The 27,601-nt window shown below is 43.6% G+C and overlaps 1 protein-coding gene across 9 annotated transcripts in view; it reads left to right on the top strand.

The window, feature by feature from the left end:
* The window catches only part of TIAM1 (TIAM Rac1 associated GEF 1), a 665,813-nt gene that overhangs the window by 333,417 nt on the left and 304,795 nt on the right, over positions 1-27,601 (top strand). For 6 of the 9 annotated variants that reach the window (XM_081558051.1, XM_081558048.1, XM_081558046.1 and 3 more), the window contains 2 exons: positions 4,657-4,834; positions 15,722-16,695. In XM_081558051.1, coding sequence (XP_081414177.1) covers positions 15,733-16,695 — 963 coding nt within the window. In that variant the 5' untranslated portion in view covers positions 4,657-4,834; positions 15,722-15,732. The remainder of the gene's footprint in view (positions 1-4,656; positions 4,835-15,721; positions 16,696-27,601) is intronic. The other 3 variants (XM_081558062.1, XM_081558049.1, XM_081558088.1) reach the window with 2 other exon arrangements.

Raw genomic sequence — 27,601 nt, 5'->3', positions numbered from 1 at the left:
TAAGCCCGCGGGCCAAAACTTCTGAGCCTGCACTCTCTAGAGCAACAGAAGCCTGTGCACTGCAACTTGAGAGAAGACCCCACGCGTTGTACCTGGAGAAAGCCCACGTGCTGCCGTGAAGACCCAGCACAGCCAGAACCAAAACCCAAAAACCGTGGCTCCCTGTATCACAGTGGCCTCAAAGGACCACTGGTGGAAATTCCTGTCTGATCTTAACACCTAGAATGTTTGTCCTTCTTCTGAACACTTGATTAGGACCTTGTGAGTCTTACAGCTACTCTGTTTTCCCCATCTGATTGGCCGTTACCAAAACTTACTGTCCAATTGAGCCAGCTGGGTAAATTGATAGGGTCTGCATTGTTACCCTCATTCTGTTCCCTTGCACTTTGTCTTAATCTTTGGATTTTTTAAAAATTTTTCCAGCAATAATTTCTCCTGTTTTATTTTAGATCATGCATCTTTGGAAGTCACTGCTAAGTCCTTTCTTGAATATAATGATAGTTAAAAACGTCAGCAAACCAAATGATGAATTTTCTTTAATTTCTGAACCAATAAAAAATTTTCAGTGTCCTAGATTCATCCGCCCATCTACTCACCCCAGGCTGATTTTTGGACTAAATGTGAATGCTAAAATCTACATTCTTTTGGTGCTTACTGCATATAAAAAGTATTCAGGATTTCTGATTCGTTTAGGATTTTGACCCAAAACTACTACTCCCATCCCACTTTAAGTTTCAGGATGAAGGGAAATGTTCTGATTCTCATTCATTTAGTAATTATGAAACACTTTGGGGGCACTTATTCATGATGAACAGAATAAGAATGAACGTACTTCTGTAGTCTTTTATAGTGTTTCATGTTGAATCTCTAATTTCTGCTTTAAAACAACCTTTTCAGGTAGATGTTAAGTAAAGCAGATAATATTATGCATCCTTATTTTTCCTGCTAAGTTTTGGAATGGGTAGTTTGCTTGCCCAAGATCACATAAGTTAGTAAGTAATAGAGCTTGGGGTGTAGATAATGGGTATTTTGACGGCAAGTACAATATCCTTTTCTCTGTACACTTTGATTCCTGGAACTTGCAGGGACTTAAAAGTGGCGGGATGCCTCTCATGAGTGTTTTCTGAGGTAAAAAAGAAAGTTCTGGTGTGGCAGACGTTTTAGGGAAAGCCATGGATTAACTGCCATGGACACAGTATTTCTGACATTGTCATATTCCGTCTCGGGTTGGAGTGATGAAACTTCTGAGCCCTGTCTATTTTTGAGGTATTTGAAGCCTGGGATTAGCTTGGTAATTCCCTTCCCTTCTCCAGCACAGACACTTCCCTGTGAAAACTGGTTATTTGACACCTGATGCAGAAATTGACTTTATGAGTTGGGATGAATCAGAATGAGACTATAAAACTTGGCACATTTATCGTTCACTTCACTGGGGGTCATCTTAATGCAATGCAAGTTGTCCAACTGGTTCTGCCAGATTTTGTTAGCGTGGTTTGCGTGTGTGCGTGCACTGTGGCAAATTGAGTCAATCACGTCTTCCAGCTGGGTTAATGAATTCCCCTTTGGTCTCATGACACCTTTGAGGCGATCGGTTTCATCCAACTTAGACCGTAGACCCAGTTTCAGTGAGTTAGGTACCATGATTAAGGAATTCCTCTTGATAGTGGCCCTTCTTGTAGCATCTTCCTTATGGTTTTCAAATGTTGCATAACAGTGAAAAGAATCTAGTATTTTTATTGAGAACTGATCAAGGAGTAGGCACTGAAATAATCATTTAACATAGATGATGTCACTTAATGCTTATTTCAATAGAATGGTTTAGGAATTCTTGTCCCTATTTGTAGAGGGGTAAACTGATAATTAGTGTTTACCGCAAATCACCTTGCAAGTAAGTGACAAGATTGACAAGTTATCAGGCATTGTTTAAAAAATATGTAGGAAGACAAAACCCAGTCTATCTGGGATCTGAGATCTTTTATTATCCCCCAGATTCTGATGGAAAAAGTATTTTGACCTGTGATCCGTGGAACTGACCCCATGGTGCAGATAGATGAAGAGAACATATTTGTTCTCAAATATGTGACAAGACTGACCCGATTGGTGCATGCAGTGGGACTCCAGGCTCAAACTCCCATCACTGAGTTAGCTGTTTACCTGCTGCTTGTTCGTTTGTTTGCATTTGGCTGTGCTGGGTCTTTGTTGCCGGGCAGGTTTTTCTCTAGTGGCAGTGAGCAGGGACTCCTTTCTAGTGGCAGTGTCGGTGTTTCTCATTGCAGTGGCTTCTCTTATTGTGGAGCATGGGTTCTAGGGTGGGGGGACTTCAGTAGTTGCGGCTCGTGAGCTCAGTAGTTGTGATGCATGGGCTCAGTTGCTCCGTGGCATGTGGAATCTTCCCAGACCTGGGATCAAACCTGTGTCTCCTGCATTGGAAAGCAGATTCTTTACCACTGAGCCACCAGGGAAGCCTGTCTACCTCCTGTTGAAGGTAGATTCTTTGTGGCTCTTAAAGAAAACCCGGAATCCTGGTGGCTCTCAGGCTGTTGTGTATATTCGCAAGCCCATGGAGTTAATCCACTGTGAGTGCTTGATATAGATTGAATACTTGATGACTCATTGCAACCTTAGCATATTTGCTCATCACAAAGAACAGATATGTTCTCTTCATCTGTCTGCACCATGGGGTCAGTTCCACGGGTCACAAGTCAAAGTACTTTTTCCATGAGGATCAGGGGGAGAAAAAAAGATCCCAGATCCCAGATAGACTGGGTTTTGTCTTCCTACATGTTTTTTAAACAATGCCTGATAACTTTCACTTTCTTGCCCATAGTGTTTTTCTGATCAGGGAATAGAAGACTATAATAGAGAAACATTTCAGTTCTGGTAGCAGAATATATACTTTTTTTTTTTTTTTAAGTATAAAAAATGCATTATCAGCCTCCATGTGCAGGTGGAGGACAGCCGCCTGCAGGCCCGGTTTGCCAGCAAGAATCCAGCCCTTGCAAATTATTGGCAGCTGGCACTGTAATGAGTCCATTTCAATATAAATGGGCTGTTGCTTATTAATTTCTGCCAGTTCCTAAGCAATTCAGGAACCGCTTTGAAAATTTAAAACTTTGCAGAGAGCAGCTTAAGGAGGATGCCTGGGACAAGAGAGTGGACAGGACAGCAGGAAGGGAATTATGGCAAGGACATGTACTGTAGGGTAATAATGGCGTATTGCTGAGAACTCGTGTTCCTCTCCTGGCAAGCGTGCGTCACCAGGTTCACGGCGAAGTAGCATATTTTCCAAGATAGGGTGAACAGTAACTTCACTTATTATGCTATCTTCTATGGATATGGACATTTATTTCTTTACTGTCTTGATGTGACTGCCTTCCGCAACAGTAGGCAATTTTCTCTGTGTTTCTCTGCAAGCTGTTTGTCATCTTGAGTTCCACCTTAGTGAGGCTACCAGTTATAGGTGCTCATTGTGGGCAGCCCCACAGGAATGATCTGTAGGAGAGGAATGAGGGGCAGCCGCCCTCAGGAAGCCCTCGGGGCTTTCTCCTGTCTTGTTGTTTAGTCACTATGTTGTGTCCTCTTTGCGACACCATGTACTGTAGCTTACCAGGCTCCTCTGTCCGTGGAATTTTCCAGGCAAGAATACTGGAGTGGGTTGCCATTTGCTTCTCCAGGAGATCCTCCAAGGATTGAACCTGCATCTCCTGCATTGGCAGGCGGATTCTTTACCACTGAGCAATTAGAAGCCCCTCTCCTGTCTTAGCATCTCCAGTCTCACCAGAAGCCATGTTTTAGAAAACAAAGACCACTCACAATGCTTGTTTGTGGAGCTTATTTTGAAAACATGAGAATTCGTGAGCACGAATTCTCAGCAATACCACATGCATACAATGAGAAGGTCTATCATACTGAATTCGGTCTTTTGTTTTACTGTCTTTTAGCATTTTCTTCAACTTCTGTGAGAGCTATAGCTCTGCTTTGAGAGTAACTGAGACTCCCTGATTTCTTGTCACTCATTTCTGTTTGTTGAGATGTTTGAAAGATTAAAAGGGAATCATGAATGTAGGGGTGCCATGTACCTTTTGGAATTACGGTTTTCTCCGAATCTATGCCCAGGAGTGGGATTGCTGGGTCATATGGTAGTTCTGGTTTTAGTTTTTTAAAGAACCTCCATTCTCTTCTCCACAGTGGCTGCACCAGTCTAGATTTCCACCCACCAACACCCCTTTTCTCCACGCCTTCTCCAGCATTTATTGTTTGTGTATGTTTTTGATCATGGCTGCACAGCAGAAACTAACACAGCATTGTAAAGCACCTGTACTCCAGTCACACTTTAAAAAGAAGAGGGAACCATGAAATCATTCCCCTGGAATTGATTTCTGTTACCTGATCCCTTCATCTGTAGAGACAGAATAAAATGATAAGATATTACTGAGTTTGTAGAGCGATTTATTACTGTAAATGTAAATATGCTTGTATTTATGGATTTATACCTGTCGTTTTAGACCTGTAGCTAAATGTTGCATTGTTTGATCTGGGGTGTGCTATTTCACACAAAATGGATGTTGGAGAATTTATGTAAATGGGTTTGATGGAAAATTCCTGTTTCCTGTGTTCTGGCTGAATAGCGGCTTTCTCTTCTTCTGCCTTCTCCAGGTTTTTGGTACAGTTGTGTAGACTCAGATGAGACTGTGATGGCCACCTCGAGGGGCAGGTGCTGATGCACTTCCCAGCCACCGTCACTGTTCATCCTGACATCATTACCAGTCTCCATATCTAAATGCCACAGTGCTCTTGGGGCAAGTTGGGCTGGGAACCGTTGTTGCCTTGTAAGGTAAGTTTGTGAATGTGTGCTTGAGCCTGTGTATACCTCCATGAATTAAACATAATGGTTCAGAGGTGGTGAGACAGATACCACGGCATTGGCGTGGTGTATGTAGCTTGTGGGAAAAAGAATTTGGACTCACTTTTTTGGATTAAGGTTATGCCCATCTAGCAATTCAAAAGTATTAGCATTAAAACTAAAAAAAAGAAAGAAAGAAAGAAAGAAAAAGCAGGTACCTATCTTTTTCCCCCTGTGAATTGCCCTCAGGGATCTTTGAAATTTATTCCCAAGCTTTACCATCTTTAGATGGGATTATGTTTGAAAAAGGCAAACCCGGCTTCAAAAATCTTACTTCAGAACAATGATATGTTTTGTTTCTGGTTTGGGTAATCTTTCAAAAAGCAAAATAAATGCAGTCAAAATAATAATCTTTCTAAATCAAAGATCATCTTTTATTTGTTGCAAAACTTTCCTGTTTAGTCTCCTGTGTTAGGGGTATTTGTGTGTGACTTGGCAAAATGCTTTTCATGGGTTTGTAGAGATTTAGCTAAAACTTTCAGAACTTTGTCTCAGTTTAATCTTAGCTCTCCTCCCCACCCCCCCTAGCCCCCCTACCCTGTCTTCAGGCTCAGCCTCCAGTAGGGAAAAAACAGGCTTGAAACCAAGCCCTCCCACTAGAATCTAATTTTAAATTTGCAATCTGTTGTCTTGTGATTTTTGCTTCAAATTTAACTTTGAAATAAATACATTTCATCCTTTCTCCTGCAATTTTGGAGGTCTGTTTTCAAATCATAGAAGGGTAATCATTATGTTTATTTTAGTAAGTTCTTAAATACCTCAGGAGGGAGTGAAAAATTTTATTATTAACAATTATAATTTATATACATCATTAGATGCCTTATGTTCATATTCCACAGCACCCTTACCAACAAGAGAAACCTTGCTTTAATAGTTAACTTTGACTTGAATATAAGTTGGGTCATCTTGTGCCCACTTATGGGGTCTAATGTTTTATATTTTTGAAATATTCTTGTTATAGACAATCTGAGTGATGAACATCCCATTGAAAAAAGCAGTACTAAAACTTTAGTTTATTTAGATGGCTAATATAATAATGAGTAAGGCATGGTCCCTGCCATTGGGAGATTGTAATAAAATAAGAAGGGGTCCATGCAAAGAAAGACAAGTGTGTCAATGTACAGATAGCCATGCCACAGGCGGAATGGGAGGAGATGAAGCAGAGTGCCATTGGAATGTCGAGAAAGGATGGTTAAATCCAAGCTCGGTAGTATTTTCTTCCGTATCTTAGGTAATTTTCCCAAGTCATCTGCTTTAAGTTTGGGTTTGGTGCTTTTTTGCTGTAGCTGTCAGCCTGGTGTCCGCATCCTCACTCTCCAAGAGTTGTCCAAGAAACCTAGGGACTTAAAGCTTTTCTTTTTTTTTTCTTTCCCGTAACTGAATTAGAGGTAAGGGACCTGCCTGGCAGTCGATTAAGGCTCTGTATTTCCACCGCGGGCTGTGCAGGTTCTGTCCCTGATCAGAGAACTAAGATCCCGTGTGCAGCATGGCCAAAACAGTGAGTTTCAGCTTTAGTGTCGTAGCTTTGGAAAATACAAAAAGCAAAATATACTTGTGAAAATTAAATTACCCCATAATCTCTATCTGGGATGCTAACTTAAAAAATTTTTACACAGGTCTATATATTCTCTGTGTGTGTGTCTCTCTCCCCCTCCCTCCCTCTTCGTGTGTGTGTGTGTGTGTGTGTGTGTGTGTGTGTTTATGGGAGAGAGAAAGAAGGTAAAATATTAACATCCTTAGCATTTTAATCTCCTCAAAGCCAGTATCTTGGATGTGCATCTCAAATATAAGTTTTTACTTCCTGAGAATAAGAAAACAGTTTTGCTCCAGAGGTGATTGACCCTAATAATATAATTATCTTTTTGATTATCTACTTCTGAACAGGGCAAGCCCCAGCAAGCTGACCCACAAGGCTGGGCTTTAATCATGTGGAGCTTTCCTGTTGTTCAGCTAAAAGGGTGGGGCATTTTGCTGTCTGGAGTACTGCTTGAACTTCTGTTCTCATCTAGGGAATTAGACATCCTAAACCATAAAAATATTATTATAACCTCCTTAGTCTGCAAGGTGATGAGGTTATTTCTTGTTTCCGTTGTATCTTCTTTCTTTCCCCCTTTTTTCCTCTGAACAATCTGTAGTTACAAGGAGTATTTTTCTTTGTTCTCTCTGCTGAGAGACCTTGACCATGGATGAGTTTCTGTTAACTGGAATGTTTTCTCATGCAGTACCAAGAAAACTTCACATCTGATGATTAAAAAATGCAGCTTACGTTTTGTATTTTGGATCAAATTAAAAATATTTTACCTTTCTTTTTAATTTGTATTCTCCTTCTCCACTCATGCCTAATAATTGATGTTCATGGTGACCTTGCATAGACGTTCCAAGGAGTTAAAATTTTCATTTATTTCATGAGTGTTTACTGTTACTCAGAGTACACAGTTATACTGGTTGCTTTAAAAGCTTGATAATTCCAACATCTGGGTCACTTTGGGGTTGCCATCTATTGATTGTCTTTTCCCCTGAGAACTGATTAGGTTTTCCTGGTTCTTGGGGATGCATTGTGGACACTTTCGAGTAGTACATTGGGAGAATCTAGGTCCTGTTAAAATCACCTGGAGAATGTTGATTTTTTTTTTTTTCTTCCTATTTTAGTAAGCAATCAACCTGGCTAGGTTCATATGGCAAGTTCTGTTTGACCTCCTGTGGATGCTAGGTCTGATGTCAATGCAGTTTTCAAAGCCTTTGCTCCAAAGTTGTGACTTTGTCCCACACATGCACTGCTTGGGAGTTAGACTGGGAGGTAAGCTGTGTTTTATATGATAGCTCAGTTCCCCAAGCCTTTGCTGTCTTTCTCTGGGTCAGTCCCAGGCACATGCTCCTGAGGGGTAAGCCTGGGACTTGGGTAGATTTATACACGCCATTAGCTGATTTGTTTCCTCCAGCTCTGTCTTCTCTGAGATTGCCCTCACTCTTTGGCTTGCAGGGATCACTATTCTCGATTTCTTTAGCCAGAATGACAGGGCAAGTCTTGTATGTTTTTGCTGCTTTTGTCATGGCTAGATGTGTGCTCAGGCTTCCCAGGTGGCACCAGTGGTAAACAACTTGCCTGCTAATGCAGGAGACATAAGAGATGAGGTTTCGATCCCTGGGTCAGGAAGATCCCATGGAAGAGGGTATGGCCACCCACTCCAGTATTCTTGTCTGGAGAATCCCATGGGCAGAGGAGCCTGGTAGGTTACAGTCCATGAGGTCATGGCGGGCTACAGTCCATGGGGTCGCCAAGAGTTGGACACGACTGAAGTGACCCAGCATGCATGTACGGACTATGTGCTCATCCTCCATGCAAGGCTGGAAGAGAAATGAGAATAATAAAAACCGAAATGGGAAACTCACTCTTGTTAGAGTGGCTTCTTCAGTTTTATTTGCTCGTTTATTTATTTTTGGCTGCACTGGGTCCTCATTGCTAGTTTGCACAAGTGGGGGCTTACTCTCTAGTTGTGGTGTGCTGGCTTAGTTGCCTTTCTGTGTGTGGGATCGTCCCAGAGCAGGTATTGAACCCATGTTCCCTGCTTTGACAGGTGGATTCTTAACTACTGAAGCACCTGGGAAGTCCTTGTTTTTCTTCCATTTTTGATTCCCATCCCCAACTTACCTGCTTTTGCTTACTCTTTGGAATCCTCAGGTAGTTGCTTTTTACTTTGGTTCAGAGTTTTTTAATCTTTATTATTGGAAGAAAAACCAGCCACTGTGTCTTACTTCATCTTGGCTGGCACCAGATACTATAAGTAGTATTTCAGTTTTGTTCACTACTGTATTAAAGACAGAAGCCCTGTCCCTAGTTAATCAACCCTACTTCTCTATTGCATCTCACTTTGGACCCTTGTTTTGTGTTACTTTCTGTTTCCTGATGACATTGTGCTAGATAATGCCCAGTATGTGCTTATTTTCTTATTGGATAATTTGTTGAAAAAGAGAATTCAAAAAAGCTTCATTTGGCAGTATCGTCACTTTTAAACAAAAATTTCCCTTAATCAGAAACTTCCAGTGAGTGAAGGCTTTAACTTTTTATTTTGAAATAATTATAGATTCACAGGAAATTGAACATAGTAAGCATGCCCTTCACCTAGTTTCCCTTAATGGTTGCATCTTACATAATTTCTACAAACTACCAAAGCCAGGGATATGACACTTTTTTTTTCAAAGTGTGTGAATAGTTTTATATCATTTTATTGCATAAGGCTTAGTAGGCTAATAAATCAATAAAAGCAGTCCCAGAGAAAGAACCACCTATCTGATGTATCTATGAACCACCCTAATGACTATACATTTTTTTTTTTTTAGTTGTGTTAAATTGTGTTAGTTTAGGGTGTACAGCATAGTGGTAAACAGCATAGTGGTAAAGTTATATTACTTTTTAGATTCTTTCCCCTTAAAGGTTGTATCAAAACATTGAATATAGTTCCCTGTGCTATGCAGCAGGTCCTTGTTGGTTATCTATTTTATGTGTAGTAATGTGTCTATATTCATCCCAAACTCCTAATTTATCTCTTCCTTCCTTTCCCCTTTGGTAGCCATAGGTTTATTTCCTGTGTCTGTGGGCCTATTTCGTAAATAAGTTCATTTGTATGTTCTTTTTTTCAGATCCAGCATATAAGCAATATCATAATATTTATCTTTGTCTGGCTCACTTCCTTTAGCATAATGATCTCTAGGTCTATCCATGTTGCTGCAAATGGCATTATTTCATTCCTTTTTTATGGCTGAGTAGTATTCCATTGTACATATATACCACATCTTCTTTATCCATTCATCTGTCAATGGACCTTTAGGCTGCTTCCATGTCTTGTCTGTTGTACATTGTGCTGCCTATACTGATTGATAAAGTTCCTTTAAGTACTTTCACTGTGCATTTATTTTGATGGGAGTACTTTTTTACTCTTTCGCTGTGTATTTACTTTGATGGGATTTAAAGGAAGTTACTATGAAAAGTTTATGACTTAAGGAGGAGGGTTATGGTGTTGGAAAGAATGGAGAATTCATCCTCTCCCTAGTGTTCTTGGTCTCTGACCCTAAGAATCTCTTGATTTTTTTGACCCCTTCTACTTTCAAATGATGCCTCCCCATCATGTCGCTACGTCTCCTTTGCCTGTATTTTCTCTGGATCATCTCAGGCTGCTCAGTCCTGAGCTGTCTCCCTGACAAGAAGGACAGGTACTCTCTCAATTCCAACCCCCTTTCCTAAACCTCCAAAAGGAGGAAGGATGTAGGAATTAAGTGAAATGAGACAAAGGCAAGGCCTTGAGTCTCTGCCCAGGTAACTGAAGATTGGGGAGAACAGTGGAGCAGGGCAGGCTGAACCTATCAACTCCGTTCCAGAATCAGGGTGATCCCAAACCCAGTGGCCTGGGATGAGGGACCTACATCGGTCTGCAGGTGGAAGGGACCTAGAGAACAGCACACAGACTGGAAACGGGTGCATTTTCTAGGCACTCTCATGTAGAAGAGCTGGCATTTGTAAGGCCAGTGTGTGTTTTCTCTCTTGCAGTTGTGTGAGTTTGTGTTTTTACATTCTAGATTAAATTTTGTCATTCATTCCTTCCGTATTTTTCCACTGAGCACCTACTGCCTTTCAGGCAATGTTCTAGGCACCGAGAATATAGCAGTACACGAGACAAACTTTCAGCCTCCCTGATGCTTAGGTTCTAGTGGGGAAAGATATAGAATAAAAAATATAAGTAAATGAAAAGCATTTTTTGAGACAGTTATGTCAAATGTTAAGGCGGGGGAAGCAAAGAAGAGGGGTGAGAAGTGTTGAGCTCTGAGGGGTCATTTTGGATAGAGATGCTAGGAAAGATCTCTTCGAGAAGGTGACATTTGAGTCAAAATCTGGAAAGAGTGAGCCAGGTGTAGATGCCGGAAAGCTGGAGAGTTGGAGGCCAAGGAAAGAGCGTGAACAAAGGCTGTGGGGAAGCGGGAAGCTGTATCCTAGAGGACTGGAAAGAAAGTTTAAGATTTGAGGTTTAAATTCGGACAGTTGTTCCTGTGTTACAGTCTTGCCCACCACCTCCTGCTTAATATGCCCCCCGCTAACTACCTTCTGCAAGTGCAAGCTTTTTGGGGCCACTAATATTTTTCATCAGGAAGTCAATGGGGAGTTGAATGAGTTTAAAAATGGTAACATTTTCTAGCTTGCCATCAAATGCCTGTATTCTGATGCTCTGCTTTTCAAGTTGTTACAAATTGAGTTTATTACAATACTGAATGTGTTACAATATTTCTTCTGTTTTGTGTTTTGGTTTTTTGGCTTCAGAGGCATGTGGGATCCTAGCTCCATGACCAAGGATCAAAACCCCACCCCCTGTGTTGGAAGGTGAAGTCTTAACCACGGGACCACCAGGGGAAGTCCCTGCTTTTCAATTTCTAGCCCAATTTTTGCATTTCAGCCTGTCCTCTCTCCCCTTAATCTTTCCCCTCTTTCCTAGTGACTGTGTGGTGATTATGTTGGCTAAGTACTGATCACTAACTTGTACTTGTGTTTCTAAAGTGCATGGGCATTTTTTGACTCCTTATCATGCGTGGAACACTTGTAGTCTCTATGAGTGTGCGTGTTCGTCGCTCAGACATGTCTGACTCTTTGCAACCCAACTGTAGCCCAGCCAGGCTCTTCTGTCCATGGAATTTTCCCAGGGAAGAATAATTGGAGGGGGTTGTCATTTCCTTCTCCAGGGGGTCTTCCCAACCCAGGGATCAATTCCAGGTCTCCCACATTGCAGGCAGATTCTTTTACCCTCTGAGCTACCAGGGAAGCCCTCTTTATAGAGGCTTCAAAGAAGAAGGGTAAGCCACTTTCTGCCCAAAGTTGCTTCCAGACTCAAAGAAACAAACAAAGACTGTGTAAATGTAAAGTATAAACCAGGTTTTGGTTTGTTATAAGTAAAGGATAAGGGTTAAGTAGGAGAGAGTGGGGGCAAGTGAAGATGATGAAAATAGCTGGCATTTGCCATTTGTATGCGAAGAGGATTAGGACTTTCAAGTCACCAGTGTCCCTGAAAGGGGAGATTGTGTCTCTTGTATGCAGTGAGCAATTTTCATTTTTTGTGCTTGTGTTGTTTCAGGGTCCCCCACTGACCCCCACATGGGCCTTCATGAGTCTCACTGACCTTTGGGCAAAAGCTCTTAAAGGAAGGGGTGTTTCAGCAGTCCCTAGGAACATTTTTCTCCTAACTTGAGTGGCTTCAAACTTCCTGCTGACTCGACTTAGATCATCCCCTGAGAATCTCTCTTGGTAGGATTTAAGAGATTTGGCATTCATCTCTAAATTCTAGTTCTGAAGATAAAAATGGCTTCTTTCCTACCTTGGCTGGCTGAAAAGAATCTTGCTACTAAAAATGCTATTAATATAACAGACCCGTCAGAGCGATGCAGGGAACACTGTAATTCTTGAAGGTTGGGGCCATTTGCTTTAGGAAACCGCTCCTGAGGCTTTTAACTTGATTAGTTTTCTGTTGGCAGAAACAAGCCTAACCAGAAATTTGTTGTTGAGAATATGTCTATCAATTTATATTTGCAAACTTTTGTATACAGCAGAAGGGGGGGGTCCATCCGAGCATATCGGGGAGTCCATCCGAGCATATTTGGGGTGACAGCTTTGCCTTTCTACACCGTGGTTTCTCATTCTTTCCCTCTTTTTAGTTTTAATCTGTGTGAGTCTTAAAATGGGACTGTGGCTAACACTTTTTCTAAACTTTTAATTACTCCTTGGCAAAACATATAGATACATAGACACATCCAGGTATCTTTTTTTTTTTTTTTAAGCTGTGCTGGGTCTTCTTTAGATTGTGTGCAGGCCTTCTCTAGTTGCATTGAGTGGGGACCTCTCTTTGTTAGGGGTGTGCTTCTCTTGTTGTGGACTCTAGGCCTGCATACTTCAGTAGTTATGGTATGCGGGCTTAGTTGCCCTGCTTCATGTAGAATCTTAGTTCCTGGACCAGGGATGGAACCTGTGTCCCCTGCATTAGCAGGCAAATTCTTAACTACTGGACCACCAGAGAAGTCCCCATCAGTGTATCTTCAAGTGAAAGTTGCTCAGTTGTGTCTGACTCTTTGCGATCCCATGGACTGTAGCCTGCCAGGCTCCTCTGTCCATGGGATTTCCCAGGCAAGAATACTGGAGTGGGTAGACTTTCCCTTCTCCAGGGGATCTTCCCAACCATGGAATTGAACCAGGGTCTCTTGCACTGCAAGCGGATTCCTTACCAACTGAGCTATTGGGGAAGCTGTACCCTTAAAAAATCAAGAACCCTGAGACATTGGTCATGGCTTTTAGCCTTACTTTAGATGCTTGTTGAAATATTTTATTTGTAAAAGTGTAGCACATGATATTCTTAGGAATATAGATCACATAAATGGTCACACATGGACCATGAATCTTTTCATTTTCTCTGTACTGAGTTGAGTCTCTATGTTTTTTTCTTGCTTCTTAAAGGTACCAGCCAGAGAGGCGTGAACTTATTGCTTTGAAGTATATTTGCTACTAGTAAAAGGATGATTCTCTTTCTTGGAAACTTCGCTCTCAGAATCATATGATGTGTGACCTGGTAGGGAATATTCCAGTATGGGAATAGTTTCACATCTGGTGTCTGTATGAGTTACCTCTGAACTCATCGGAACATTCAATGGAGGTTTTTCCCTTCTTGTTGCCACAAATTTCATTTCAGTAAAGATGTGCTTGTAGGACTTTAAGCAACCTTTGAGACTGAAGAGTAGGATTGTAGAGTGGTTCTGGAGCATTGGGAACGAATATATTATATTGCAGGGGGTTTCAAACTGTAATGGGTACAATAAATTTGTTCCTGTTTTCCTCTGTACCTTTTACTTTTTTGTTTATTGTATCTCTTCCCTGGCTTGGAGTATCAGTTTCATGAGAGTGGAGAATGTGTATCTTTTTTTCTCTGCTGTATCTCTGGTTTCTGGAACATGGTAGGTAGGCAGTGTTTATTTTCTTTCTTTCTATTTTTTCTTCTTTTAAACAGTTTTCAAGATTGCTCAGCCAGTCAGGGCAGAAGCTGGTATGAGCATCGGGGTTCCATCCCCACCTCTTTTTGTTAAAAAAATTTTTTTAAATTTATTTGGCTACATCAGGTGTTCAGTTGGGGCCCTCTGAATCTTTTGGTTGCTGGCATATGGGATCTTAGTTGCCACCTGCGGCATCAAGTTCCCTGTGAAAGTCAAAGTATTAGTCGTTCAGTTGCGTCTGACCTTTTGTGACCCATCCATGAACTGTAGCTCTCCAGGCTCCTCTGTCCATGGGGATTCTCCAGGCAAGAATACTGGAGTAGGTAACCATTCCCTCCTCCCGGGGATCTTCCCCACCTAGGGATCCAGCCTCTGTCTCCTGCATTGCCAGGTGGATTCTCTACCGTGTGAGCCACTGGGTTCCCTGACCTGGGATCAGACCCAGGCTTCCTGCATTGGAAGCGTGGAATCTTAGCCACTGGACCACCAGGGAAGTCCCAGTATATCTATTTTCTGAATGAATGACTGTGTAGATGATTGAATACATCAGCTCAGGGATGCGCTCGGCTACTCTATTTTTCTTCTCTCCTTTCTGACCATTTTCATGTGTGTATCCTAAGTGTATACAGTTGAAATGGTCTAGAGAAACCTCACTGCAGAGCAAGGAGAATGAGGCTAAATAGAGTCATACTTGTCGAGCTTTGAGGATGTTTTAATTTCTCATTGTGGGTAACAGCCCTCAGACCAATGAGAGAGACTGGAAAAATGTTAAGGAAAGGACTTGAATTAACCTGGGTAGCTCCAAAAGGCTGAATCACATTTAGTGATTTCATCATATGAATTTCTGTGTGCAGGGCACTCTGTACCAGATTAATGTTCTCGGGTTGGATTTGCTCCCAGAAATAAACCCATTAGTTTGCTGCTGGGCAGAGAGTGGGGTTTCTGTTTTGTTTTGTGCATCTCCCTCTCCCCCTTCCACTTTGCCCCCCGCTCTGCAACCCCCCCCCCCATTAAGGTTTTCAGAAAGCTGTGACATTAAAGGTAAAAAGCCCCTTTTCTTTTTGACTTTATCAGGAACAGTTGATTGGACTTCACAGCTTGAGCTTTCCCATTTTTGATTGATTTTGAAGTGTAGATGAAGTCAGGATGAAACGGAAAACCTATGGGGAGGAAGCGCCTTTATCCAGTGCATCTCGGAGTTTCACCTGGTTTTTTGAAATATGTCATTTCAAACAGAACGTTACTCATTTGGAGCAGACACCTTGGTTTGTACTCTTTAGAGTTTTTAGTTGATGGAGAGGTGTAGAGCTTTAAATAGACAACTCTAGGGTTCAGGGAGAAGGAAATGGCAACCCACTCCAGTGTTCTTGCCTGGAGAATCCCAGGCACAGGGGAGCCTGGTGGGCTGCCGTCTATGGGGTCGCACGGAGTTGGACACAACTGAAGCGACTTAGCAGCAGCAGCAGCAGTTTAGGGAGAAGCAAGCAGGTGTTGCCAGCTTTATGAAAGCAACTCTATGCTATGCTTGGTGTGCTACGCCCCTCCCGGGACAGAGACCCGTGTCATCCCCCAGTGACCTTATTTATGTTCTTATTTCCCATCTCCGCAGGAATAGTCTCAGTAGTTGATGTTAGTTCTCACCTGCTGCCGCGTTGAGTCCAAGTACCTGCCAGGTGCATTTGGGCGCTGCTGTTACCTGCCAAGCTATCTGCCCTCCTTAGGTACCAAGCTCTTCCCAATAACCACCCGTACCCATGGGTGACTCAGTGATCCTCTCTCTCTCTCTCTCTTTTTTTTTTGCTACAGACCATAAAACCATGGGAAACGCAGAAAGTCAAAATGTCGTGCATGAATTCTACGGAGACAAGCACGCCGTCCTGGGGCGTAAGCACACATCGCGTTCCCTGCGCCTGTCGCACAAGGCGCGGCGGACCAGGCATGCCTCCTCTGGCAAGGTGATGCACAGGAACTCCGAAGTGAGTACCCGGTCCAGCAGCACCCCCAGCATCCCCCAGTCCCTGGCTGAAAATGGCCTGGAGCCCTTCTCCCAGGAAGGCACCCTCGAGGACTTCGGGAGCCCCATTTGGGTGGACCGAGTGGATATGGGCTTGAGACCCGTGTCTTACACCGATTCCTCCGTCGCTCCCAGCGTGGACAGCAGCATCGTCCTCACAGCAGCCTCCGTGCAGAGCATGCCAGACTCGGAGGACAGCAGGCTTTACGGGGATGACGCGACGTACTTGGCGGAGGGCGGCAGGCGGCAGCGCCCCTATGCATCCAACGGGTCCGCGTTCATGGAGACGGCGAGCTTTAAGAAGAAACGCTCCAAATCCGCAGACATCTGGCGGGAGGACAGCCTGGAATTCTCACTCTCTGATCTGAGCCAAGAACATTTAACAAGCAACGAAGAGATCTTGGGTTCCGCCGAAGAGAAAGACTGCGAGGAGGCTCGGGCGATGGAAACCCGGGCGAGTCCGCGGCAGCTCAGTGCCTGTCAACGGGCCAATTCGCTGGGGGACTTGTACGCGCAGAAGAACTCTGGGGTGACGGCAAACGGGGGGCCCAGGAGTAAATTTGCAGGCTACTGTCGGAATTTGGTGTCTGACATCCCCGATCTGGCGAACCATAAGATGCCCCCAGCTGCCGCTGAAGAGGCTCTCCCCTACAGTAATTATAACACACTCCCCTGTAGGAAGTCTCACTGTCTCTCTGAAGGTGCCACCAACCCACAGATTAGCCATAGCAGCAGCATGCAAGGCAGAAGAGCAAAAACCACTCAGGTAAAGTGCCTAGAATCTGTTTCGGTATTTTGGAAACTGGTGCATGACTCAAAGTGCATGATTGGGCTCTTAGAAGGTTCCCATCTTGTAGCTGCGTGTTAAATAACAGCTTTTCCCTGGTGGGTGCTGCCTTTCTGAAGATTTGTCTGTCTGCTGCTTCGCCCCTCTTGCAGTTCTGTTGCTGAAGGGGTGGGAATTCAGGAAGAAGTGTGTGTGTGTGTGTGTGTGGGTGAGGTGACAGGAGTGGGAATGAAGCTGATAAGTTCGTATCGGGAAACTGCCTCTCCAGTTCAGCTCTTAGCAGTATCTCAACTGGTTCTGCGCTTCCTTCCTAACGTGGTTTTCTCTCCGTGGACAGATGGGGATGGTGGGCTGTGGACTCTTGGAGCTTATTTCTTCCGCGCCGCAGGTGGGAAGAGGTTAGTCGGCAGGCGGCTCCTTGGAGGAAGCCTTTTTTGATTCGGGGCCGGCTCTGGTCATTTGTCAGTCTGTCCGAGGTTGGCAGGCTGACTGCCTTCCCGGGAGCCATTTCAATTTCCTGTTCCTTTGCGATGCTGGCCAGCCCTCTCTCTCTGGAGGGAGGTGTTGCAGGAGGAATAACATGGGTGGGTTCCAGGTCTGCTCTGCAGCCAACTGGCTTCTGACCTTGGGCAAAACCCTGACTTCCAGGTGCTCTTCGGAACACTGGGATGAAGATGCTTGACCCCCCTGCTTCAGGGTCTGGGGCATGACGGTGTATGTGTGAAAGTGTTTTCAGAGATTTAAAATGTGTCTTGCTAATGAAAGGAAGACTGCCCCCACATTCCCTTAATCATTACTGATAATTATTGGGCGGGCCAAAAAGTTCATTCGGGGATCTGGACAACCCTGTACAAACTTTGTGACCACCCCAGTATCACCAGGATAATGACATGTCAAGCAATCCTGCCTGCGTCAGTCCTTCTCTGGTCCTCCTGTTCCCTGGAGCAGGGTTCCAGGAGTCCTGGCTCGTGTTGAGGATGGGTTGGTAGTTTACAGGATGGCGTGTCAGATCCAGAATCCAGGTTGGGCTCCTTTGCCCTGAAAGGTGTATTGGCCCCCGGAGTGACCAGTGAAATACCACTGAGGTCAGCTGGAAACCAGCAGATGTGCTCTGACCTGGCCAGCAGGCTGGTGCTGCACCTCTGGTCTTGCTTCTGTGCCAGTCAGGGTGGGTATTGTGAGGTTCAGTTGTCTTGGGAAGGGTGTCTAAGTATAATGGGCAGATGGTCATCTTGACCATTTTTCGGTGTGTGATTGAAGGGTATTAAATACATTCACATGGTCGTGTAGCCATCACTACGCTTCATCTTCAAAACTTTTATCATCTTGTGGAACTGAAACGTCACCCCCCTTAAACAGTAGTTCCCCTTTTACTCTCTCCTCAGCCCCTGGCAACTGCCATTCTACTTTCTGTCTCAATGAATTTGACTCTAGATACCTCATCTAAAGTGAATCATAGTATTTGTCTTTTTGTGACAGGCTTATTTCACGGGCTTCCCTGGGGGCTCAGGTGGAGCGTCTGCCTGCAATGCAGAAGACCTGGATTCAATCCCTGGGTTGGGAAGATCCCCTGGAGAAGGGCATGGCAGCCCACTCCAGTACTCTTGCCTGGAAAATCCCATGGACAGAGGAGCCTGGTAGGGTACAGTCCATGGGGTTGAAAAGAATTGGACATGACTGAGCGACTTCACTTTCACTTATTTCACTTAGGTTAATATCCTCAAGGTTCACACATAGTAGCAGGTGTCAGAATTTCCTTCCTTTTTCAGGCTGAATAATATTCCACTAACACTTCACCCTCCTCAAACAGCCGCCCCCAGCCATTCATTTGTTGAAGGACAAGTTTGGCTGGTGTCCAAGCCAGGTATCCTGGCTCCACCTCTTTTTACCTGAGTAACTTTGGGCACAGTGTTTTAAGTCTCTTGAAGCCTTAATTTCTTCATCTGTCAAATGGGCAAAATAATAAGATTTTTGAGAAAATGGAAGGTAAAGGCTAGTGTTTGGTACTTTAGAAGCCACCAGTAAGGGACAATCTGTTACTTGTAATTTCAGTATCCTGAATGGTGTTCTATGAGTTGAGGACCCCGGGTAGTTTGGTGTTTGTATCAGACTTTGTGTCTTGGAAACAAACTGATAAAAAAGGCTGATTCGGAGGTGTGAGAAGGTGAGCGTGGATGTTGCATTCAGATGCCCTCCTTGAATTTTGACCCATCTCTTTTCTTTTAAAAAAGTATTTTTAATTAATTTATTTTTCAGTGTGCTGGGCCTTTGTTGCTGTGCGCAGGCTTTCTCTAGCTGCAGCAAGGGGAAGCTTCAGTAGTTGCGGCACATGGGCTTTAGTAGCTCCAAGGCATGTGGGATCTTCCCGCTGGACTAGGGATCAAACCCTTGTCCCCTGCATTGGCAGGCGAATTCTTCAGCACTGGACCACCGAAGGGGGAGTCCTGACCTGTCTCTTTTCTGAAGTATGATTATAATAATAGAAATGACCCCCTGTGGTCCCTCTGCCTGCCCCGGGCAGGACTCTGCTTGCTCTGGCAACTTGACAAGTCGGGACACAGGTGAGATGGAGGTCCTATTAAAGGATCATCTGAAAGGCACTGCAGGCTTTGTCCTTTAGACATCACCAGATTGGCATTGAAGGCCTGATTTCCAAGAGGGGTCCTGGTAGCTCCCCATCGGTGTTCATTGATTCAGACTATTTTAAAAGAAACCTCGCCTCTGTCACTTTTACCTGAAACAACACTAAGTTAGCATCCTTTCTATATAAGATTTGAGGGGGGTGCTGGGTGGTATTCTGGCTCTCTGTCTCCAACCTTGGGGGACAGTTGGACTTCTGCTTCCCCCAACCCCTCATTGATGGGGCTGTGAGCCTTTGAGTCTTGGCTGTCCCCAGGAGAGGGGCACAGCTGGTATCATGGGAAGTTCTCACGTGTACTTGTTGCATGTCATTTCCATTCTTTGGCTTGTCGCCTTCTAAAATTGTTAATATATGGAAGTGAGATCATCTCAAGAGTGCTGTCTCATAAAGCACTCCCATAGCTTAATGTAGCGCAGAGTACAGGGGACCAGGAATCCTGAGAAGTACATTCACTTCTGGCTCAGTCCTTATCAACCAGTGATCTTGGGCGAGTCACTTTATCACTGGCTTCTCTGTCCAGGGTGAGTGACACTAGCCTCCAACAGGGCCAGTAGGAGAACCAAGTGGGATTCCATACATAGAAGCCTTCTGCAGAGTCTATAAAATGAACGGAAGTCTTATTTTGGTCTCAACGTTACGTGTTGAGTGAGGCTCTTTAATGACTTGAAACAAACCCCAGAATTATGCACAACACTATCCACCCACCCACGCTTCCTCATCTTAAGTTTGGCGTGTTCATCCAACGCAATTTTTTGAGAACCCACTATGTTCCAAACAGTATATTTTAAGAGACAGTGGGTGTGGAGGCTTCTTTGAAAGTAATTCTTTTTTCCTTTTCTTTTGTTGGTGAAAGTTTCTGACCCAGGGGCCCTCTCCCATGAGTTCGGATCATAGATGTTAACAGTCTCCTCGTTTGCCCTGGTGATGTAGTCGAATCTGTCAGCAGTTTTACTCCTCAGAAAAGAGTTCCTGGAAGGCATTTGGTCCAAGGGCCTGGCCTCTGAGCCTGGGGGACAGTGTTTTATCTGAACAAACATGAACAGCATCTTTTTATTTGCAAACGATCAAACAGAGTTTGGAACCATTCTTCCTATTTTTGCATTTGAGTAGTAGTTGGACATGTTATGGAGCTATGAATCTGAAGGCAGTGGAGTTCACGTTTCGGTTTTAAAAAGTGACACATTTCATGGGTCCGCCACCCAGTAAGTGCTGAGGAATTCTATTTGTTGAATTCAGTATATGTAAATATGTGTGTGTGCCATGTGCATAAAACTGTATCTTGAGAGTCAGTCTCATATGTTGGGGGGATTTACCCAGTCTATGTAAAACAGAGTTTATTTGTATTGACTGCTGTGAAATCCCAATAGATTGCCTCTTGATTTAATGAATGCTTCTTCGTGGTTTCTTGGCCTAAACTTTACTCTCTTGGTGTTCTTATGGTTAATGGATAGAGAAGGAGCAGCCTGCTGTCCTGCAAAGAAGAGATTCTGAAGTCCAGCAGGTCTGAGCTTGCAAGTTGGAACCCTGTTCCCTGTTGCCTGTGTAACCCAGCGCCTCTTGAATGAGGCTAATGTGAGGGTTCCACACAAGAATGAATGTAGAACTCCTGGCATAATGTCTTACATGTAATCAGTTCAGTTCAGTTGCTCAGGCATGTCTGACTCTTTGCGACCCCATGGACTGCAGCACGCCAGGCTTCCCTGTCCATCACCAACTCCTGGAGCCTCAAACTCATGTTCATCAAGTTGGTGATGCCATCCAACCATCTCATCCTCTGTCGTCCCCTTCTCCTGCTGCCTTCAATCTTTCCCAGCATCAAGTTTTTTCCAGTGAGTCTGTTCTTCGCATCAGGTGGCCAAAGTATTGGAGTTTCAGCTTGAGCATCAGTCCTTCCAATGAATATTCAGGACTGATTTCCTTTAGAATTGACTGGTTGGATCTCCTTGCAGTCCAAGGGACTCTCAAGAGTCTTCTCCAACACCACACTTCAAAAGCATCAATTCTTCGATGCTCAGCTTTCTTTATAGCCCAACTCTCACATCCATACATGACTACTGGAAAAACCATAGCTTTGACTAGACAAACCTTTGTCGGCAAAGTAATGTCTCTGCTTTTTAACATGCTGTCTAGGTTTGTCATAGCTTTTCTTCCAAGAAGCAAGCATCTTTTTATTTCATGGTTGCAATCACCATCTGCAGTGATTTTGGAGTCCCCCAAAGTAAAGTCTGTCACTGTTTCCATTGTTTCCCCATCTACTTGCCATGAAGTGATGGGACCAGATGCCATGATCTTGTTAGTTTTCTGAGTGTTGAGTTTTAAGCCAACTTTTTCACTCTCTTTAACTTTCATCAAGAGGCTCTTTAGTTCTTCTTCACTTTCTGCCATAAGGGTGGTGTCATCTGCGTATCTGAGGTTATTGATATTTCCTCTAGCAATCTTGATTCCAGCTTGTGCTTCATCCAGTCTGGCATCCAGAGGAGTTTGGATATGGGGGTAGATTTTGTGTCTAATTAGGCTGTTTTTAGCCATCCTTGTATGGTGATGGCTTCTAGGAATTCTCTCCCATCTACTCTTCCAATTCACCCAGAATTTGTGACATGAATGTGCAGGAGCAGAAGTCACATCTCAGTGTGAATTTGCCCCTTGGCATCCAGAGTAGACAGTAGACACCACACTGTTTGCCCATGTTCAAACAGGTTTCAGCTCCTGTGCCGTCAGAGTTTAACATACAAACCCTCAGTTTTGGTACAGAAGCCCAAAAGGGTGGTGGGCTGAAAAGAAAAAAAGTAACTGTCTACTATCATGGCCCAAAAGAGTGGTTCCTGAGAGAGATGACCAAAGATGACTTCATTTTTATTTTTTTAATTGAAGTTTGGTTGGTTTACAGTGTTGGGTTAACTTCTGCTACTGTGCAGCAAAGTAATGCAGTTATACACACACACACACACACACACACACACACACACACACATTCAGTTATGTGTTATATTATGTAATATAGATATAATATATGTATACACATATATATGTATATAAATATATATATATACACACAATCTTTTTCAAATTCTTTCCATTATGGTTTATCACAGGATGTTGAATATAGTTCCCTATGCCATACAGTAGGACCTTTTGTTTATCCATCATATGTATAATAGTCTACACTGATAACTGCAAATTTCCACTCCAGGCCTTACAGCCGCCCCCCACCCCCACCCCCCAGCCTCTCCTGCCAGCAACTACAAATCTGTTCTCTGTGTCCATGAGTCTATTTCTGTTTTGTAGATAAGTTCATTTGTGCCATATTTTAGATTCCACGTGTATCATACAGCATTTGTCTTTCTCTTTCTTACTTCATGTAGTCTGATAATCTCTAGTTCCATCCATGTTGCTGCAAATAGCATTATTTTGTTCTTTTTTATGGCTGAGTAGTATTTCATTGTATATACATAACATTTTCTTTATCCATTCATCTGTCAATGGATATTTAGGTTGTTTTCCATGTCTTGGCTGTTGTGAATAGTGCTGCTGTGAACATAGAGGTACATGTACCTTTTCAAATTATAGTTTTATCTGATACATGCTCAGGAGAGGGACTGCTGGATCATATGGTAGCTTTATTTTTAGTTTTTTGAGGCACTTCCATACTATTTTCCATCAACTTACATTTCCTCCAATAGTGTAGGGGGGTTCTCTTTTCTCCATACCCTCTCCAGCGTTTTTTATTTGTAGACATTTTAATGATGGCCCTTCTGACTGGTGTGAGGTCGTACCTCATTGTAGTTTTGATTTGCATTTCTCTAGTAATTAGTGGTGTTGAGCATCTTTTCATGTACCTGTTGGCCATCTGTATGTCTTTTTTTGGAGAAGCGCCAAAGATGACTTTAGAAGGCTCTATCCCTGATAAAACTTTCATGCTTGAATAAACAGGTAATAGGATTGGTGATTTCAGCCAGATAGAGGGTGCAGCATGGTCAGAAAAAGATCTTGAGTTCCTGTAACAAACTGTGTTGGTGCTTAAAATTTTGTTTTGTTTTATACTTAGCTTAAATGGTTCAAGGATAATATGTTCCCTGAGCTGAGAATTGGCATCAGCCTCCAAGAGATTCTTAACCTTTGGTCACAGATTCCTTTGAGAATCAGATGAAAAAATTGGATTTTTTTGGATCAAATACAGGGACCACCCTGCTGTGCATCATTTCAGGGGATCCAGGGGTCCCCCAGTGTCCATCGAGAAGCTTCTGGTTAAGAACCTCAGGTTAATTCTTCATGAAACAAAATATTTTTATATACAGTCCACTTATAACAACCTCTTCCTTCACTTCTCCTTTTTGATGCTTCTTTTTTCTTTTATCTTTCTTTTTCTGGCACGTAAGTTAAGCAATGAGATATTCATTTTGAAAAACAGCCCATCCGTTTTCAACATGAATATCCATCTCCTTTGCCAAGATCTTCTTTTGAGGAGTGGGAGTAGGTAGCCAAGAGATGGCTTGTATCAGCAGTTCTCAGACTCCTTTCTATTCTTAAAAAGTATTTCAGATTCCAAGGAGCTTCTATTCATGTGGGTTATATCTATAAATATTTATCACGTTAGGAATTGAACCAGAAATGTAAAAAAAAAATACTTGTTAATTCATCTTAAAATAGCAGCAATAAACCATTACATGTTCACATAAATAACTTTAATTGTTAAATTTTATCTTCTAAAATTAAGAGAAAGATTGAGAAGAAGGGCATTGTTTCTTTGCTTTAAATTTATTTTGGTTGCGCTGGGTCTTTGTCGCTGTGCACAGGCTCTGTCACAAGTTGGGGATACTCTGTTGGGTGAGTGGGCTTCTCATTGCAGTGGCCTTTCTTGTTGCAGTTCTGGGGCTTGGTAGTTACGGTGCATGAGCTCAGTTGCTCCATGGCATGTGGAATCTTTCCAGACCAGGAACCAAACCCATGTCCCCTGTACTGGCAGGTGGATTCTTATCCAATTTACCACCAGGGAAGTCCCATTTTGTAGTTTTGCAAAGCTCTGTAATTTCTAACCTATCAGAAGAGACTAGAGTCTTGTAGCTGCTCTGCATTCACTCTCTTGTGATATGCTCTTTTGTTGGACTATTTGGGGAAAGTCTTGCTTCGCATAGGTAGTTGGAAAAGGGAGGGCTTTAGGGGCTCTCTGGAATTATTTAAGGAACCCTAGGTGCCCAGTCAGAGAGTAGCTCATTTATGTTAATATAGCTTGGGGAAGTCCAAAACTTTGAAAACCACATTCTCCATTAATCCATGAGGAGAGGCGAGTCGATGTCCCTCAACATAAGTTGTGTCCTGCAATGCTGTGTAATTAATTACTGGTTTCTCAGCGTAACTGGGAAGGATAAAGCGCGCTGTGATGGGAGCTTGGAGCCTCCCAACCAGCCTGCCTTGCAGCCCTGGGAGCGTCTCCACGGAGCCCGGGGCAGAACTTGGGAACACCCACAAGCTTTTCACTCTGTGGTTGGGGCCCCATTTGCTTTGAACCTCCCGTTGACAGAATATCTAGTGTGGGCCATAAAGCAGCTCAATATGTCTTTCTCACTTTCTCTCCTTTTAAAAAGATGAAAGAAAAAGACATGTAAATGAGCTCTGGTTGTCTCCATAAAAGACATCATAAACCCGGATCTTTGCTGGAAGATGGTGAAGTCAGGCTTTCCAGTTGTGACTTCAGCTGGAGTTGAGCATGAGCTGAGCCTGCAAATGACTAGATCTTTAAATCAAACTCAAGTGTATTCCATGAGAAACAGTTTTCTTGTTGTGAGAGGAGGGTGGAAAATGAACAGCAGTGAAGTTGTTCAACAGTATGTTTTTTTGTGTGTGTTTTTTTTTAAAGTGCCTATGCCATGCCAGACACTATTCTTGGCTCTTGGGAGGCGTCAAGAAAAGATCCCTTAGCTTAGGGGTGAAGTGCGGGTGTGTCCACAGCAACCATTTAGCATAACAAGTACAGGACACACTATGGGAAAAAGAGAGCAGGGTGGGGAGGAGTAGGCAGTGGTGGACGTGGTGGCAATTCCGGATCACGTGGTTGAGTCAGGCCCCCTAGAAAGGGCAGGCTTGGGTAGGGATTGGAAGGGGAGATGGGAGTTGACCATTGATTTGGAAGCTGGGGGCATGCCCTGCACTTTTGAGGAAGAGCAAAGAGGCCAGTGTGGGTGGGGTGGGTGTTGCTGGGAAGTTTCATGGGGATCAAAGGAGATTAAAAGAAGGCTTCCAGCTGAGCCGTGAAGGATCAGTATTCCTGGAATTCCTAGAAGCAAGAAGGGCTGGGAGCATACACTGGCAGGAGTTCTTCAGTTTCACTGGTGGCAGGATGCCTCCAAAGGTCCGGTGCTAAGGCTGGACATCGGTGAAGGACCTTGATGGGCAGCCTTAGGAGCCCTCCACCTTGCTCCTGGGAGACTTACTCTACAGAATGGCTTATGGGAGGAAGGTAGTTAGAAAAGAGAGTTGATGACTGGGGATGTGATGTATCCTGAGATGGGGGGTGGGCGGGTAGAATGACAACAGGGTCTGAGACATACACGTAGAAAAACAGATGAGAGGAGAGAAGATGATTCACTGACCTCAGCACAGTGCTGACTCTAATCTGAAGTTACCTGGAGCAACATTTCAAGCATTAGACAACTTCTGAGTCCCTTGTGAGAGGCAGTAAGAACTTCACTTCCAGCGGTTGTAATTGAGAGAAATTTTGAGTCATCCCTGTTGGGAATCATTAGTGAGGATGGGACTGAGTGCTGGAAACTTGAAAGGGCATGGAGTCTTTGCCTTGGGAAAGGAAGAAGTGGGAAATGGAGCTGGTTTTTAGAAATGTCTCAGACGGAGCCGGGACACGTGTAAAGGGGCGAAGAGTAGGAGGCCCAGGAGCTGAAACTGACAAACTTCAGATCACGAAGTCAAAAAGGCACTGGACATTTGTTTATAGGGAGGGGGGAAATATCTTACAATAATGGACAATGGAGACTGCAATATTTCTGTAAATCAAGAAAGGCGATTATTATAACAGTGCTGAGCAGTTACTTACAGCACAGGAGGCATCATTTTCTTCATTTATTGTGCAGTTTAATCAATGTGAAGATGATTCAGAGGGATTGCATTGGCTCACACCAACCTTGGTCTGCCTGTCTTTTTTCCCATAAGGCCTCGGTTTTCCCACATTCCTCAGCAACACACTTTGTTCTGTGTTAGTACAGGATGCTAGGAAGTGAGGTCAGGCAGTGACTTCCCTCCTTGGGCTGAGATGGACATGACTGTGATGACGGTTAACACTCCTGTGCAAGTGCTGTGTGCTGGGCAGAGTTCTAGAAAAGTGAGTTAATTCTATATCACACCTTAACAATGTGTCTTACAAAGTAGATATTATTGCCATTCCCATTATACAGGTGAGGAAACTGAGGCATGGGTTGGTTCCGAATGACATGCCTAGACATGATATTTGCTATACTGAGATATACCATGGAGAGAGTGTTGGAAACCAAAGACTGTGCACGTGTTTTCATGTATGGGGGATGGAGGTACTCAGATTTGGGGGATAAGAAGATGATAAACCACAGGAGGAATATTTTAGAATTTAGTAAGTGAGAAATTGTTCTAATTCAAGGCTTCCACAGGTCCACAGATAAATGCCCAGGAGTGGGATCGCTTGATCATATGGTCAGTAAAAAATCTGCCTGCCAATGCAGGAGACCTGGGTTCGATCCCTGGGTTGGGAAGATCCCCTGGAGAAGGAAATGGCAACCCACTCCAGTACTCTTTCCTGGGAAATCTGTGGACAGAGGAGAGAGGAACCTGGTGGGCTACAATCCGTGGGGTCATAAGAGTCGGACATGACTTAGTGACTAAACCACCACCACCACAGGTCAGAATCTCCTCCCATCACTGAAATCTGAGAACTCTCCTCTGCTGCATTTACCATCTCTATACAGGTGTGTATTGATGCAAAGCTGGATTCATCAGGGAAATTAAAGAAAGTGACCAACATAACAGTTTCTAATTGTATTCGACTTTAAACAAGTCACTTGACTTGTCCCAGGGCCCTTGAACTTTGTGGTTAATGACCTCTTCAGAATTGTGTTCACACATCATTAGCACAGCAAACCTGTTCCTTGGGGTATTTCTGAGTCCCCAGTGGAAATGATGTAGCTTTGCCACAATGTGTCATTAGCCCATGTTCATGCTGGGGGACCCTCCAGTTTTCAAGGCCGTGCCTCTCACCGCCTCCGC

Source organism: Giraffa tippelskirchi, chromosome 2 (assembly GCF_054371585.1).
Source record: "Giraffa tippelskirchi isolate mGirTip1 chromosome 2, T2T-mGirTip1v1.2.pri, whole genome shotgun sequence".
Lineage (NCBI taxonomy): Eukaryota > Metazoa > Chordata > Mammalia > Artiodactyla > Giraffidae > Giraffa > Giraffa tippelskirchi.
This window is presented reverse-complemented; position numbering and strand designations above follow the sequence as displayed.